The sequence below is a fragment of the Silurus aristotelis genome, assembly GCF_946808225.1.
Source record: "Silurus aristotelis genome assembly, chromosome: 17".
NCBI classification, from domain to species: Eukaryota; Metazoa; Chordata; class Actinopteri; order Siluriformes; family Siluridae; genus Silurus; species Silurus aristotelis.
Genome location: NC_139590.1, coordinates 12,716,951 through 12,731,900, shown reverse-complemented (window position 1 = coordinate 12,731,900; position 14,950 = coordinate 12,716,951). Strand labels below are relative to the sequence as shown.

Below are 14,950 nucleotides of genomic sequence, written 5' to 3'. Positions count from 1 at the left end.
CCAGTATAAGTATATGCAAATAGGGGGTGGTTTATTCAAGAGCATCTGGGAGAATGGATTTGTTTTAAAGACACAACCTTGGGTATAACAGGCCTCCCAGATTCAGGAGTAAAAAAAAAGATTACTTTAATTCTGTGCTTTAGGAAAATCATTTCCTAGTAAAATAAGGTTTTGTGGTGATCTAGTGTCGGTTTAAACATTCAAGGAAAATTTTCAATGACCACAAAACTTTCAATAAATGTATTTATTTTACACATCTATACATACATTGGAGGAGCACAGCAGAAATAAGAGCAAAGTTTATGCTTTCTGTGCCTGTTCCATCATCCTCTCTTTTTGTTTCATCAAGCATTTTCTTGCACTGGCATATGCACCCAGATCACCATCTGAAACAAAAGGGGAACTTTTAAGCAACCCATTTTTACCTTCAAAACCCTAATGTGTAATTAAATTGCAAGGCTTTTAATCTATGAATCTCTAAAATCCTCACTGATCTTAATTCATATAGCAGAATAAACCATTACAGTGATGTCTGTGCCTTTGATGACAACAAAGCACTCGAACCTCCTGTCGAATAGTCAAATACCTTGTGTGTGTAAACATATTTGTTAATAAAGCTACTTCTGATGACTGACATCAAGTGATGTTACAAAGTGTCACATTTTTAATGGGCTGCAAATTTACTATCCTTTCATGTCTTTTTGTCAAACATAAAATCTGAATCCATAAATAAAAGCTAGATGTGTATATGTGCACTCACAGCGTGACTGGTAAGCCCTGGAGACTTCATTAAACTTCTGTAGCTCCTTGGCACAGTTCTGCTCGTAGCTGCGACCTTCACGCTGCTGACAGGCACGGGCACGCTGCTCCAAGATTTTCACAATCTCCTGGTCCACCTTGCTACAAATAAAAGAATAACTTTTAGAGTGAAGTCAGAAAATAATAAATATCTCAACAGGACAAGGCAAAGTCTATTGGTGCTCTAGTATTGTCCTAAAGAACCATTATCCAGCACAGTCTGATGATTCTGAATCTTGTGTGGTTAAAGATAGATCACCAACTCATCAAGCTAGGCTGGACAATACTCATGCCTACTAAAATTCTCCACATTTTGTAATACTACAACCTGGTAGTAAAATGGACTTAACTTTAGCTTTTAATACTTGATTTTTTTTTCACAATATGCCCACTGTTGGTAGAGACTGCTGGTGAAATAAAATGTACCACAGATTCTCTCTCAAATCCAGGTTTGAACATTGACCACTTAGGCCTAGCACATTAAGGTTCTTGGTTTTGAATCAATTCAGTGGAAATCTGACTTGAGGCAATTTTGATGGAAGGTGACACTTCATTGCAGGTATTCTTTTAGGCCTGTCTTATTTGGCTCCATTCATTTTGCCTGCAACCCTGACCAATGTCTCCAGTCCAGTGGGGCAGTAAAATCAGGGTGGTAAGCAGCAATGTGTTCCTGCCAAACACAGCACTTTGGGCCAAGTTCAGTTTCGGTCTCATCAGACCAGAGTACCTTAAACATCTCAGATATGTCATTCAAGAAAGTCCAATCATGGTTCCTTAATGCAGAGCTTTGCCGAACTGCGGCTGTCTTGCAAGCGGCTTCTCCGACCCGAGCCACTGATCTCCTGAGATTTCTTGTTTGCTTGTCTGCCTTATTTCTTTGCATTTTACACAACGGGTTTACGATCTGCGAATAATGACACAAACTGTATAGCTTATTCGCTTTACTTCAAAATGATGTTCCCTTCTTGACATGTATCAATAATCATGTCCATTTCAGATCAAGTTTGTACCACTACAAAGTGGAAGGTAGGTAGGTGTGTGTGTGTGCGTGTGTGTGTGTGTGTGTGTGTATACTTATCCAAAGCATTTTATATTCCAGTCCTTCTGGCTGGAGAGACTTACTGATCTCTTCTCCACTGCATTTCTGCTTCATAATAGCAGACATAATCGCCTTCTTGGCACTCAGTTAGCTCGGGTACACGTCGAAACTTCTGGTGGTAATAGTGGAGTTTGTTTTTGGGCTGTAGGCTTTCTAAAGCATCTAAAATAAATAGTAAACATAAATAGTGAGCTACCAAAGTGAGTTATCAAATCTTCCAGCTGCAGGAGATACTAAAGTCATGCTAAGTTCATTGCTAGCAATAGGATATAACTAGAGGCCGGTGTTGTTATTATTCACGTTTAGCTATAAAAACAGAAGTTAGGTGGCTACATTACATTTAAAACCATGCCCGAGACATACACAGCTCTAGAGAGTGATTAACAGAGACAGGAGCTGGTTATAATAACGTGCTGGAGGAGAAAGAGATGAGGGTAAACTCACTCCTGAATGCGGTCACAGGAAGGTCCACAGAGTAATAGAAAATCTTCGATGCAATTAAAACGGGGTTTGGAAGAGCAGTCTGTTTATCAACCACCGGAGTCCGCCGAGGTGGCTCGGGGTACGCGTCTTTATTATAATCATCAGGCATTTTCAGATGATTTTTTTATTTAGAAAAAAGACCTCGTATATTCGACCTCAAACCCTCGGTCTTTTTCTACACCGCGCATGCGCGCTTGATCCAACATGGAGGAAAGGGCAAACCGGATTCGCTGCTGGAAATCAAAATGTAGTTGGCGTATTAAATATATAAGTCTGAAGTACTCAAATGTATTATTCATAAAATAAAATAAAATACAATAAAATATAAATAAAACAAACAAGCATCATCAATAAAGCGAGTTCATTACGCAATTGAGAGGTCAAATGTAAAAGGTCGTGAGTGACGCCGTGTGTTGTCACTTCTTTGCCACTAGAGGTCGTTGTTTATTAAATGACGCCCCAATTCAAGTAGGCCTGTATTTGACATACCAGACATACACATACAGCACAGTGAATCGAAGCGATGTTCCCCCCAGGACCTACATATAATATAAACAAACAAAAGATAATGCAATCTCTGTTATTTCTTTGGTTAAATAAACATGCAGTTACGTACCTACTCTGATAATAGGAAATGCTTGTTCAAACCAATTTAGTTACATTTTAAATATTTTTTTATACTTTACAGTTAGTAGGCATTCTTATTGTTCAATAATACGTAGGCACACTATGCAGTATGACTGGAGGGCAAATATGACTTAGATGTGACAGCATAATTAAAAGAGAGAGCCAGAAGATAACATACACATGAGGGATCTCAGGGAAATACGATATCACCATCAACAAACTTAAGTGAATGCATGATAATGAAGGGACCACAGCATCCAAATATCCCAGTTCACAAAATCACTATAACCATGACTCCTCCAGATCTTCTGCTTTACCTAAGGCAAACCTCCTCAGCAGCTTCATTTCCATATTGTCTGCAATGTACACCATACTGCCAAAGGAATGTGAACACCATGTACACAAGGTCAAGTACAAACAACCAGGTTTTTTGTATGCTGTATCATTATGATTGTCCTTCACTAGAGCTAAGGGACTTAGCCCAAACTTGTCCCAACATCACTGAACACTTTTTTTCCCCTCAATTGTATGCCATGCCTTCTTGCCCAGTAACAGTACCTGGCCTCATAAATGTTTTTATGGTTGAATGGTCACAAATTTTCACAGCCACATTTAATTTGCCCACATACTTTTGGCCACACAATGCATTTATTTTCAATGATATGAGTAAAATCAAGAATAACAGAGACTGCTGAGATGGTGGAACATATAACTAGTCCACCATCTCAGCAGGCTACATCAGTTTTAAGAGCTCACTCAGTGTTGCCACTTGGCACCACCAGGCTTAGGTGAACAGCAATCCCTCTTATCTGAGCCAATTTAGAGTCCTTAAACTTTAGGTCCTCTTAAGTATGAGTCTTAGGACAACGCTTTGCTCTGTCTCTTTCAACCTTGTGCTTGAACCACAAGAACATCGATGGTCAGTGAGTGCCTGTTATTTGCTTGTCTTTCTTCTTTGTTTCTTTAAAGGGAGTCTATACTATAATATTTATATATAAATATAGTCAAGCGAAACACAAAATTCTAAAATTATTTTTTGTGAATTATGTTTACCTACAAATTAAATGTTAAGTAATGTGATATGTGCATTATTACACTGCACAATTATGCAAATTATAGATTTACTATTTATATCCCTATCTAGCAACTCTCACATCTGTGAGGTCTGTATAAAGAGAAGAGTACAATCACACTGAAGTTCTGTTTTCAGCAAGAAAAACAAAAGAAGCGACATTTACACAGATATTTTCTTTAGTTTCATAGGGGTGACAGGATTAAATTTAAGTTTGACATGTTTGACATTATTAATGTTTAATTTGAATACTAGTGTGCAGAAAGTAAAACTTTGATGACTATAGTGTAATTTTTTAATGTATGCCAGCCTCTTAGTCTCATCGTAAATTTCAAGCCATGGGCACATGGGTTTTCTGCCCGACAAGCTGAGTAAGAGGCATCAGATACATGACATATATCTCTTGTTTCTAGTGTAACAAGAAAAATGCATGCCTCCTCCAATAATATTCATACAATAGACCCTTACTTTGATTCCTTGAATGATTTATGTTTATATATAAAAGCAAGAAGAAGGCCTTTACCAAATACAGCAAGAAATGGCAGGATGAAGCTGGCAAAAAGCAGCTGGAGAAGGATTTTGCCATGATGAAGAAATATTGCTCTGTGATCAGAGTCATTGTGCATTCTTAGGTAACTGAAATGAATATGACTGCATGTTCATATTGGAAGCTGGAATACATCTATTTCCAAAATAAGTACAATTATTTTAGTATAACAGAATCTTTGTCTTTAGAGTCTTTATTATTTATGATTATTGTCAAGTCAAGAGTCTTTTTTTGTAATTTCTACTATACACAGTAATACACAGTACACAGTTAAAATGAGACAACGTTCCTCCAGAACCCTGGTGCTACACCAAACAACATAGAGCTACAACACACAGCATAAAGCTACAGAAAGTGCATCGAGTGCAACCTAGTGCAAACAGTACAGACAGACAGGCAACACAAGACAATACAAGACAGTGTGGGACAATTCACATAACAAGATAGCGCAGACCAGTAAACCTACTGTATACTCTAAATATACAGTACTGTGCAAAGAGGACTATAAAGACTATAACCGAGAGTACAGTATATGTAAACAAACACAATGCAGTGCAAAAACAGCAGTAGCAGCAGTCAAGAGGTGCAAAAACAGCATGTAAACGGTGTAATATGGTTAAGTGTGAATAATAAATAAATAAATGGTGGTGGAATGGATTGAGATGAGTAATGAGTGTGTTTTAAGTTTAGGTTGTACAGTTCGATAACACACAGTTGAGTGAGTGTGTGTGTATGTGTGTGTGTATGTGTGTGTGTGTGTGTGTGAGTTCCTGTTCAGTTCTGTGTATTGAGAAGCCTGATGGCTTTGGGAAAAAGCTGTTACAAAGTTTTGGATGTACACACACACACACACACACACACACACACACACACACACACACACACACACACACACACACACACACATATATATATATATATATATATATATATATATATATATATATATATATATATATATATATATATTTTGCTTTAATTACTGCCTCAATTCGGCATGGCATGGGGGTGATCTGTCTGTTGCACTGCTCAGGTGGTATGGAAGCCCAGGCTTCTTTGACAGAGGCCTTGATAGCTCATTTGCATTTTTTGGTCTCTTGTTTCTCATTTTCCTCTTTACAATACCCCATAGATTATCTGAAAACATGACTCCCCAAACCACCACGAACTGTGCAAACTTTACACTGGACCTCAAGCAACTTGGATTCTGTTTCAAGAAAAAAATGCAGCCCAAAATTTAGCCCATGGATACGTCTGTGTGTGGTGGCTCTTGAAGCACTGACTCCAGCTGCATTCCACTCTTTGTGAAGCCCCCCAAATTCTTGAATGGGCTTTGTTCACATTTTTCTACCACATTTGTTTCTTCCATTCAACTTTCCATTAATGTGCTTGGATACAACACTCTTTAAACAGCAGCTTCTTTAGCGATGACCTTTGTGTCTTACCCTCCATGTGCAGGGTTTCAACCAGACTGAGACACCATTTAAAGGCTCAGGAAACTTTAATGAGCTGATTAGAGTGTGACACCACAAGTCTGCAATATTAAACTTTTTCACAATATACATTTATTTTTAAGTAGACCTTATATTTTAAAGGTCAACAGCACTGAGATGAGTACTGAGGTTTATAAAATATATTTTAAAAGTAAAATGTCCCTTGCTGAAAAAAAGATTAAGACCCCCCCCTATGCAAGTCAACTCACATAAAGTCACTGTTCATTATGAGACAGTTTCTTTTGTCTATTTAAGTTCATGTCTTTGGCCAATGCCACACTTTTGTTTCTTACGTCATAAACAAATTCATCACATGGACTAATGCTTGTCTGAACATTATATTTCAAATGGCCAAAATAAATAGATTGTATTGTTCCAGACAAACCACACTCTAGTCAGTGTATTTATTAAAGGCAGTGGATAAATATCTTTTACCCTCCCTGTAATAAATGTTTTTGCCATGTCAGTTTAAGCATGAGGCAGCAGTTTCAAATAGCATTTTAAAAAATGTTAACGTGCTGTTAACATTTTTTAAAATTAAAAAATTTATAAACAAAGGCTTTAAACAGAAGTGGGTATCACTTTTGCTGTGTTTTATGTTTAATTATGTCAGTAACCACTTCACTAAAATTGTGATAAATTGAACTGACACATATGATGTGCAGTAATTGCAATTGAAAATGCTCTTTTGGATGAGTGTCATATTTTCTTTTCTATATCACTTTTTACTTTCCAAACAGAGGGAATGACAAATACATAATGTACATATAACAATAGAAAATGTTAAGTAAAGCATTCAGATGTTTTTGCACACTTAAATGGTTAAATTGCCTGGTGCTTGTATAGTGGTGCTTGATCCTGAACTCAGGTTACTGTCAGTGTCATGTCATGATCTAAATAAGTGTGTATGATCCATGTTCTGGGGACCATGGAAAATACTTGAGTAGTTGCACTTTTTTTTCTTTACTGTACATAAATTATTCTGCTGCATTTATAAAATATTAGTGTTGTTGAAATTTAATGATTGCACTCTTACTTAACTATGTATTGCAACTATGAAATGTTTTACTGCTTTACTTTCTTTTGTTTTTAAATTTAATTTTATTAAATACACAGCATATTCATTACAAATCCCAAAGGTCTCTTCCTCTCTTTTTAATCCAATACCTGCATAGTATACACCAATGAAATGGGTGGAATTTAATTTGAACATCCATTCAGAAAAAAAGATTTAAGACTAATGCTACAAAATATTATTATAAATATACAGTATATCTATACATGTGTTTCTGAATATATGTCAACCACAAGACAACAATACGAAACTTCAGGATGAGCTCCCTCGTCCTAACTCCTAAAATATGGTCCTAAAATGTTGAGGGGAAAGACAAAAAATATGGTGTGAAAAAGCATACTGAAGTAAACTAATTTGCTAATGTTAGCTGGCAAAATAAAAAAAAAATAAGCTGTTCTTTATCGTTATCAAGTTAGTTAGTGTTGGTCATGTGTATTTGAGTCAGAGATTTACATATTACAGAGATTGAATAATGTTTTTAGGGATGACATAACTGCTTGAAAACAAATATATGTTATAAATAAGTTTTCATTAGCAAATTTTCAAATATTTAATATAAATTATTATTATTGTTTTATAATTTATTTAATATTTATTTCTCTCTCTCTCTCTCTCTTTTTTTTTTTTTTATTTTTTTTTTTTTACATACATTTAGTAGCTTTTTTTTACCTAATACCTGAAATTTTAACTGCATAGATTTCACAGGTCCTATATAGTAATACAAATCTCAATAAATTAGTTATTAATTCAATTGTTAGTTATTGTTAATATTGTTAGTAATTCAATACAAAAAGTGAAATTCATATATTATATAGATTCATCACAGACTGATATATTTTAAGTGTTTATTTCTTTTAATTTTGATGATTTGGGCTCAAAATAAACAAAACCCCACCAATTCACTCTCAAAAAATTAGACACATTAGACACATTTGTTTCTTCCATTCAACTTATCATTAATGTGCTTGAATACAGCACTCTATGAACAGCCAGCTTCTTTAGCAATGACCATTTGTGTCTTGACCTCTATGTCCAGGGCGTCAATGATCAAAGTCAGCAGTCAGTCCCCCATGATTGTGTAGCCTGAACCAGACTAAGACACAATTTAAAGGCTCAGGAAACCCCTTGTGTTTGTATTTGATGAGCTGATTATGGTGTGACACTATATATGATATATATTGAGATATTATTATTGAATATAGGACATACAGTGAGAAAAATAAGTATTTGAACACCCTGCTATTTTGCACGTTCTCCCACTTAGAAATCATGGAGGGGTCTGAAATTGTCATCGTAGGTGCATGTCCACTGTGAGAAACATAATCTAAAAAAAAATCCAGAAATCACAATGTATGATTTTGTAACTATTTATTTGTATGATACAGCTGCAAATAAGTATTTGAACACCTGAGAAAGTCAATGTTAATATTTGGTACAGTAGCCTTTGTTTGCAATTACAGAGGTCAAATGTTTCCTGTAGTTTTTCACCAGGTTTGCACACACTGCAGGAGGGATTTTGGCCCACTCCTCCACACAGATCTTCTCAAGATCAGTCAGGTTTCTGGCCTGTTGCTGAGAAACACGTTTGAGTTCCCTCCAAAGATTCTCTATTGGGTTTAGGTCTGGAGACTGGCTAGGCCATGCCAGAACCTTGATATGCTTCTTACAGAGCCACTCCTTGGTTATCCTGGCTTTGTGCTTCGGGTCATTGTCATGTTGGAAGACCCAGCCTCGACCCATCTTCAATACTCTAACTGAGGGAAGGAGGTTGTTCCCCGAAATCATGCAATACATTGCCCCGGTCTTCCTCTCCTTAATTTAGTGCAGTCGCCCTGTCCCATGTGCAGAAAAACACCCCCAAAGCATGATGCTACCACCCCCATGCTTCACAGTAGGGATAGTGTTCTTGGGATGGTACTCATCATTCTTCTTCCTCCAAACACGTTTAGTGGAATTATGACCCAAAAGTTCTATTTTGGTCTCATCTGACCACATGACTTTCTCCCATGACTCCTCTGGATCATCCAAATAGTAATTGGCAAACTTAAGATGTGCCTGGACATGTGCTGGTTTAAGCAGGGGAACCTTCCATTCCATGCATGATTTCAAACCATGACATCTTAGTGTATTACCAACAGTAACCTTGGAAACGGTGGTCTCAGCTCTTTTCAGGTCATTGACCAGCTCCTCCCGTGTAGTTCTGGGCTGATTTCTAACCTTCCTTAGGATCATTGAGACCCCCACGAGGTGAGATCTTGCATGGAGCCCCAGTCCGAGGGAGATTGACAGTCATGTTTAGCTTCTTCCATTTTCTAATGATTGCTCCAACAGTGGACATTTTTTCACCAAGCTGCTTGGCAATTTCCCCATAGCCCTTTCCAGCCTTGTGGAGGTGTACAATTTTGTCTCTAGTGTCTTTGGACAGCTCTTTGGTCTTGGCCATGTTAGTAGTTGGATTCTTACTGATTGTATGGGGTGGACAGGTGTCTTTATGCAGCTAACGACCTCAAACAGGTGCATCTAATTTAGGATAATAAATGTGGTGGAGGTGGACATTTTAAAGGCAGACTAACAGGTCTTTGAGGGTCAGAATTCTAGCTGATAGACAGGTGTTCAAATACTTATTTGCAGCTGTATCATACAAATAAATAGTTTAAAAAGCATACATTGTGATTTCTGGATTTTTTTTAGATTATGTCTCTCACAGTGGACATGCACCTACGATGACAATTTCAGACCCCTCCATGATTTCTGGAGTGGGAGAACTTGCAAAATAGCAGGGTGTTCAAATACTTATTTTCCTCACTGTATATAGGCTATTGTATAAAATGTTTTAAGTGTGTTACCTTTAAATATCATCTTTATATTATATCATTTTGATATCTTATTGTTGTTAAAATAAGTAGCAGTCTTTCTGTCTGTTTTACAGATGCGCCTGCTTCCACTGAGGCAGAAGAAAGCCCACATCATGGAGGTGCAGGTGAATGGAGGCATGATAGCTGAGAAGGTGGACTGGGTGAGGGAGAAGCTGGAGCAACCTGTGCTTGTGTCTTCTGTCTTCTCCCAGAATAAAATGATCGATGTGATCGGGGTAACCAAGGGCCATGGTGTTAAGGGTTAAATGTATGATGGGACAGTTCTCCTTGCTATGCATTAGATGAAATGCTGATTCAGAACTTTGAAACAGCTGTGCTCTCTCCTGTCACACATTGCACAATTTTTTGTTTAATGTTTAAGCATGATTATTTATATACCATATACAATATACCATATTTATTTTTTTGCTATTAGATCCATACTACATGATTCAATAGGGACAAATTAGAATTAAGCTTTCACAGTGTGATAAATATTATATTTTAATATCTGTTTAAACCTCTACATTTTTGCATGTTTTATACATAACCTTATATTATTTATGTATTTGTATGTATTTAATGTTGGTTCTTGTACAGTAATTTTTTAGTTCATTTACTATTAGTTAGATAAATTGGTTTTGTTTTTACTGTTAGTAACAAAGCAAGAGTAAAATTAATGTTTTAACATATACTAAATATTAATGACCACAGTAAAAGTATGCAAGTACCCTGGTTAAAAATACTTACAATGCAGAACCATAAAAATATAATGCTTTAGAAAGATATAGCTATAGCAAGAACATATACAAATATAACATACTCAAAAGGAGCATTTTAAAGTCCTCACAGAACTGCTGTTGGGCTCACTAGGTTTATATTAGAAATGTTTTGCTTCTGTTACCTGCAGGTGTGATGAGTCACTGGCACACCAAAAAGCTACCCAGAAAAACCCATACAGGTCTCAGGAAAGTGGCCTGTATTGGAGCTTGGCATCCAGCACACGTGGCCTTCACTATTGCTCGTGCGGGTCAGGAAGGCTACCACCATCGCACAGAATTCAACAAAAAGGTCTGCTATTTTTATTGTCTCTGAATGAAAAAATATTTGCCAGTATTATGTATCAACTCAAACTGCTTTAATTTTTTATTTTTTATTTACCTTATTGGAAAAGGGGTTCATATCCAAGAAGGTAAAGTGGTGTTCAACAATGCCTCCACTAGTTATGATACAACTCAGAAGAGCATCAATCCACTGGTAATAAAATCTACAAATAAACAAATATATATATATATATATATATATATATATATATATATATATATATATATATATATATATATATATATATATATATATATATTTTCTTTTTTTTTATGTATATCCATTATATACATCCTCTAACCATGTGTTGTACATGCCAGTCACTATTTCAAAATGTCTCATGCAAATTAAACTTTTCAACAGGGAGGCTTTCTCCGCTATGGAGAGGTGATCAATGACTTTCTGATGGGGAAAGGTTGCATGGTTGGCACAAAAAAGCGAGTGCTTACTCTCAGAAAGGTATGATTTTTAGGTATAATGTAAAATTAATCCATTAAATTATAAAAAGTGCCCCCTTTTAAGGTCCCCTGGTGAACTAGTGGTTAGGATGTGGCGCTCTCAACGCTGCAGCCGGGGGTCGATCCCCGTTCAGGGAACCAACCCCAGCCATTAGGGTTGCACAAGCCTTAGTGCCGGTCCCAAGCCCGGATAAATGGGGAGGGTTGCGTTAGGAAGGGCATCCAGCGTAAAAACCTGACAAATCAAACATGCGGATGGTCCGCTGTGGCGACCCCTAACGGGAGAAGCCGAAAGAAAGAAAGTTATAAAAAGTGCCCTCTTTTCAAGGGATAGCATATTTACATTATATGCACTGCATATATTAGATCAGTATGGACTTTGAAATACAGTCCTCTCAGACAGTAATTGAATGGCATTACTAGACAACTATTATTTTTATGTACAGACAACTAAAAACATTTGGGTTTGATATAAGATGAATATATTCTTGAAATTTTGTGCACTTTTGTGAACTATTGTCTTCTTGCTGATGAGCGGTTTGCATCGTGTTAGGTTAGAACTCTTTATTTCTTGTATCAAAGTCTTCAAACCTTGATAAGTAGGGGGCTCAAAAACATGTTCTAAGTTGTAGATATCAGGAAATTAAAGGTGAAATTCAATAATATTATCTCATTTTGATCGTCTAATTTCAAACCCAAATTTCGTGTCCTTGCTGTTCCAGTACTTTTGGAGGAAACTGTATGTGTGTTGATGTTTATACCTTAGTGTTTTATGCTGATCTATGCTGATTGGTCAGAATATGTCGTTTTACAGAATATGTCGTTTTTGTGTCTACAACACAAAGGCTCAGACAGTAGTTTAGGCAGCAAGGTATACGTTAACACATTGTTTCCAATAGATTATTATTTCTGTAGTAAAAAAAACAATATAGAGATATGGTGGACACTTCGAAGAAACATGTAACATTAAACTTAAAAAAAAAAAAAAAACATTTTTTGTCAGGAGATGTTTATTTAGCATTTTTGAAAAAAGTCTTCAGTGTCAGTGCTTTGTAACAGAAATAAAGCTGAAATTACTAAGGGTTTTGTGGTTTCTCTGTAACATTGCACATTTACATTAATAGCATTTGGCAGATGCCCTTATCCAGAGTCAATTAAAGTTATCTAATTTATAGAACTTCAGCAGTTGAAAGTTAAGGGTCTTGCCCAATGGCCCAGCAGTGGCAGATTGGTGGTGCTGAGATTTGAATTAATGACCTATCTATGATGTGTATTTCATTAATAAATAAGGGATTTTAGCATCAACAAATTGCTGTGAGGAAGAAAACACTTTGATACATGCTGCTACTGGAAAGTAATCAGCTGCCACCACACCATCTTGGACTTTTTGTAATTGTATACTTATGTAACAGTACATCATGTCATGCTTTGTTCTTTATGCCATACTACATTCACCTTTGTGTGTTTTAGTCCCTTCTCGTGCAATCCACACGCAAGGCCAAGGAATCAATTGACCTCAAATTTATAGACACCACCTCCAAGTTTGGTCATGGCCGCTTACATGGTAAATAAGAACATTAAACCAGGCAAATAAGCATAAAGTGAACAATTGTTTTTCACATGAATTATAATGAACAACCTTGACTTAAACTTGAACTTATGAATTCTACTATTTAATTTAAAATAAATTTGAGTGTACTACAAGCCTTTTAGATCTTTTAGAGCTTCATGTTCTGTGTAGTGATTCAAATTTTCAAATTTCACATTTTGATTCTCTGCTCTTGTGTCTAAATTGTCAATTTATGGCCAGATACCATATTCAAAATCCAATTCAGCAGTTTCTATGTCATAATAGTTTAAGTTCACCAATAAATATTCTTTTGCAACAAGGGTAATATTTGTTTCACTCACAATCTGCCATTTTCCATCAGAACTGTGCGTAGCTCAAGTACATTTGCCTCAATTTCCTCTCCAATGTACGAGAACTATTGCAAATATGGCACACAACATCACGATTTTCACTTTTTCCATCATGTCCTTTGTATCCAGGCATTATTCTGAACTGTGCTCCTGTTGATCCCGGCTTTCCCCAGAGAAATTCTGAGACATGTCAGTATTGTCCATCCCAGAAGACATAAGAGGGAGGTACAAGTCATCCATGTTGGGCATTACAAAGATTTCCTGTTTACAACCAAAATATAATGCTGGTTAGATACCTGTATAATGGCTAGCACAGAAATATATACTTAATATAATATACTTTAAATATGTGTTAAATATTGCATATATGAAAATCTGAAATATTGTTTGCACTTCAAAGTAAATGAATGTCACGTGACCTGAAATTCACACTGCAGTTTCCTCTCTATCCACTCAGTTACATAAGTGAATGTGACCTCCCTCTCACCCAGCATAGGCTTCACTCTCAGGTCTAGTCTTGGTGGAACACGGAAACTGTACCTACACATGCATATTAACACACATACACACATGATTACTAAAGTCTAGCGATTTTTGGTTTATTAAAATGAATAATTTGAAGAGGAAGAATAGCAGTACCATATTCGGTCAGTGGGGGGTGGTGGAATGTTAACAGCTAAAGGTCCTGAAAGCTCCTGCACTTCAACGCTAAGTAGCATTGGAGTGTTGGAGACTTCAGTGATTTTCTTTTTGATGTACTCGTTTTCTGTGGCTTTCTGGAAATATTTCGATTTGGCAATCTTGTCCACAAATCTCAGAATTTTCCTGCTGGTGCTGCTTCCACCATGCCTAGAGATGTAGAGATTAAAATTTACTTACCTTTTCAGTTAGAATAGTACCCTAAAGAAAGAATCATTTAAAGTTCTAAAGTTATAAAAGGATTATTACCCCTCAGTCCCAGTGTATATACTCTTATCTCCCAGTGGGCCTTGGGGCTCGGATGGCATCAGCTCCTCTTCATCAGATGAGTCTGCACTGGATGACTCTTCATCACTGTCTGCAATGATACTCACCCTGGGCCTTGTGATAACAAACAAACATACATGTGCAGATTTCTGTTAAGAGAGTTGCAGTCTCTATAAATATAACTATTCAGGTAAATATTATCCCAACCCTTAATATTTAGCAGAGTTTTGAATAACACAGTGTAGAAGGTCGTGCACCATTGTTAATGTAACCTCCAAAGACTTTAAAACTTTAGAACTAGGCCAGTGTTAGTACAATTTTGAAACACAGGGAACAGCTTTTAATACACACAAATGCGCACGCACGCACGCACGCACGCACGCACGCACGCACGCACGCACGCACGCACGCACGCACACATTTATCCTCCTACCCAACACTTGTGCTTGGCTC

At 36.7% G+C, this 14,950-nt stretch overlaps 2 protein-coding genes and 1 pseudogene across 3 annotated transcripts in view; 1 reads left to right on the top strand and 2 right to left on the bottom strand.

The window, feature by feature from the left end:
- Nucleotides 1-229: 229 nt before the first annotated feature.
- Nucleotides 230-2,587, bottom strand: ndufb10 (NADH:ubiquinone oxidoreductase subunit B10). Its single transcript, XM_083566803.1, has 4 exons — nucleotides 2,342-2,587; nucleotides 1,921-2,059; nucleotides 761-900; nucleotides 230-386 (listed from the first exon to the last, which is right to left on the bottom strand). The coding sequence occupies exons 1-4, from the start codon at nucleotides 2,487-2,489 to the stop codon at nucleotides 301-303; spliced, it is 513 nt and encodes a 170-aa protein (XP_083422929.1). The 5' UTR covers nucleotides 2,490-2,587; the 3' UTR covers nucleotides 230-300.
- A 1,980-nt stretch (nucleotides 2,588-4,567) lies between these two features.
- LOC310739942 (large ribosomal subunit protein uL3-like) lies at nucleotides 4,568-13,183 on the top strand (annotated as a pseudogene). The gene is made up of 6 exons: nucleotides 4,568-4,711; nucleotides 10,124-10,310; nucleotides 10,960-11,120; nucleotides 11,211-11,306; nucleotides 11,517-11,612; nucleotides 13,082-13,183. The product of its transcript is annotated as a large ribosomal subunit protein uL3-like (transcript).
- A 317-nt stretch (nucleotides 13,184-13,500) lies between these two features.
- LOC310739625 (testis-expressed protein 2-like) overlaps nucleotides 13,501-14,950 on the bottom strand; it is a 9,160-nt gene continuing 7,710 nt past the window's right edge. Inside the window, exons 7-11 of the mRNA XM_083565686.1 lie at nucleotides 14,931-14,950; nucleotides 14,480-14,611; nucleotides 14,171-14,380; nucleotides 13,951-14,071; nucleotides 13,501-13,792 (exon numbers count right to left, since the gene is read on the bottom strand). The exon at nucleotides 14,931-14,950 is cut by the window's right edge and continues 116 nt beyond it. Of these exons, the coding sequence (XP_083421812.1) occupies nucleotides 13,664-13,792; nucleotides 13,951-14,071; nucleotides 14,171-14,380; nucleotides 14,480-14,611; nucleotides 14,931-14,950 (612 nt within the window). The 3' untranslated portion in view covers nucleotides 13,501-13,663. The remainder of the gene's footprint in view (nucleotides 13,793-13,950; nucleotides 14,072-14,170; nucleotides 14,381-14,479; nucleotides 14,612-14,930) is intronic.

What these genes read in the sequence shown, in the direction of transcription:
- ndufb10 (XM_083566803.1), bottom strand. Translation starts at nt 2,489, where the DNA reads ATGCCTGATGATTATAATAAAGACGCGTACCCCGAGCCACCTCGGCGG. An exon ending in TCCTGTGACCGCATTCAGGA is followed by an intron (nt 2,060 to 2,341) that starts GTGAGTTTACCC and finishes TATTTATTTTAG; the next exon opens with ATGCTTTAGAAAGCCTACAG. An exon ending in CAGGGCTTACCAGTCACGCT is followed by an intron (nt 387 to 760) that starts GTGAGTGCACAT and finishes CTTTTGTTTCAG; the next exon opens with ATGGTGATCTGGGTGCATAT.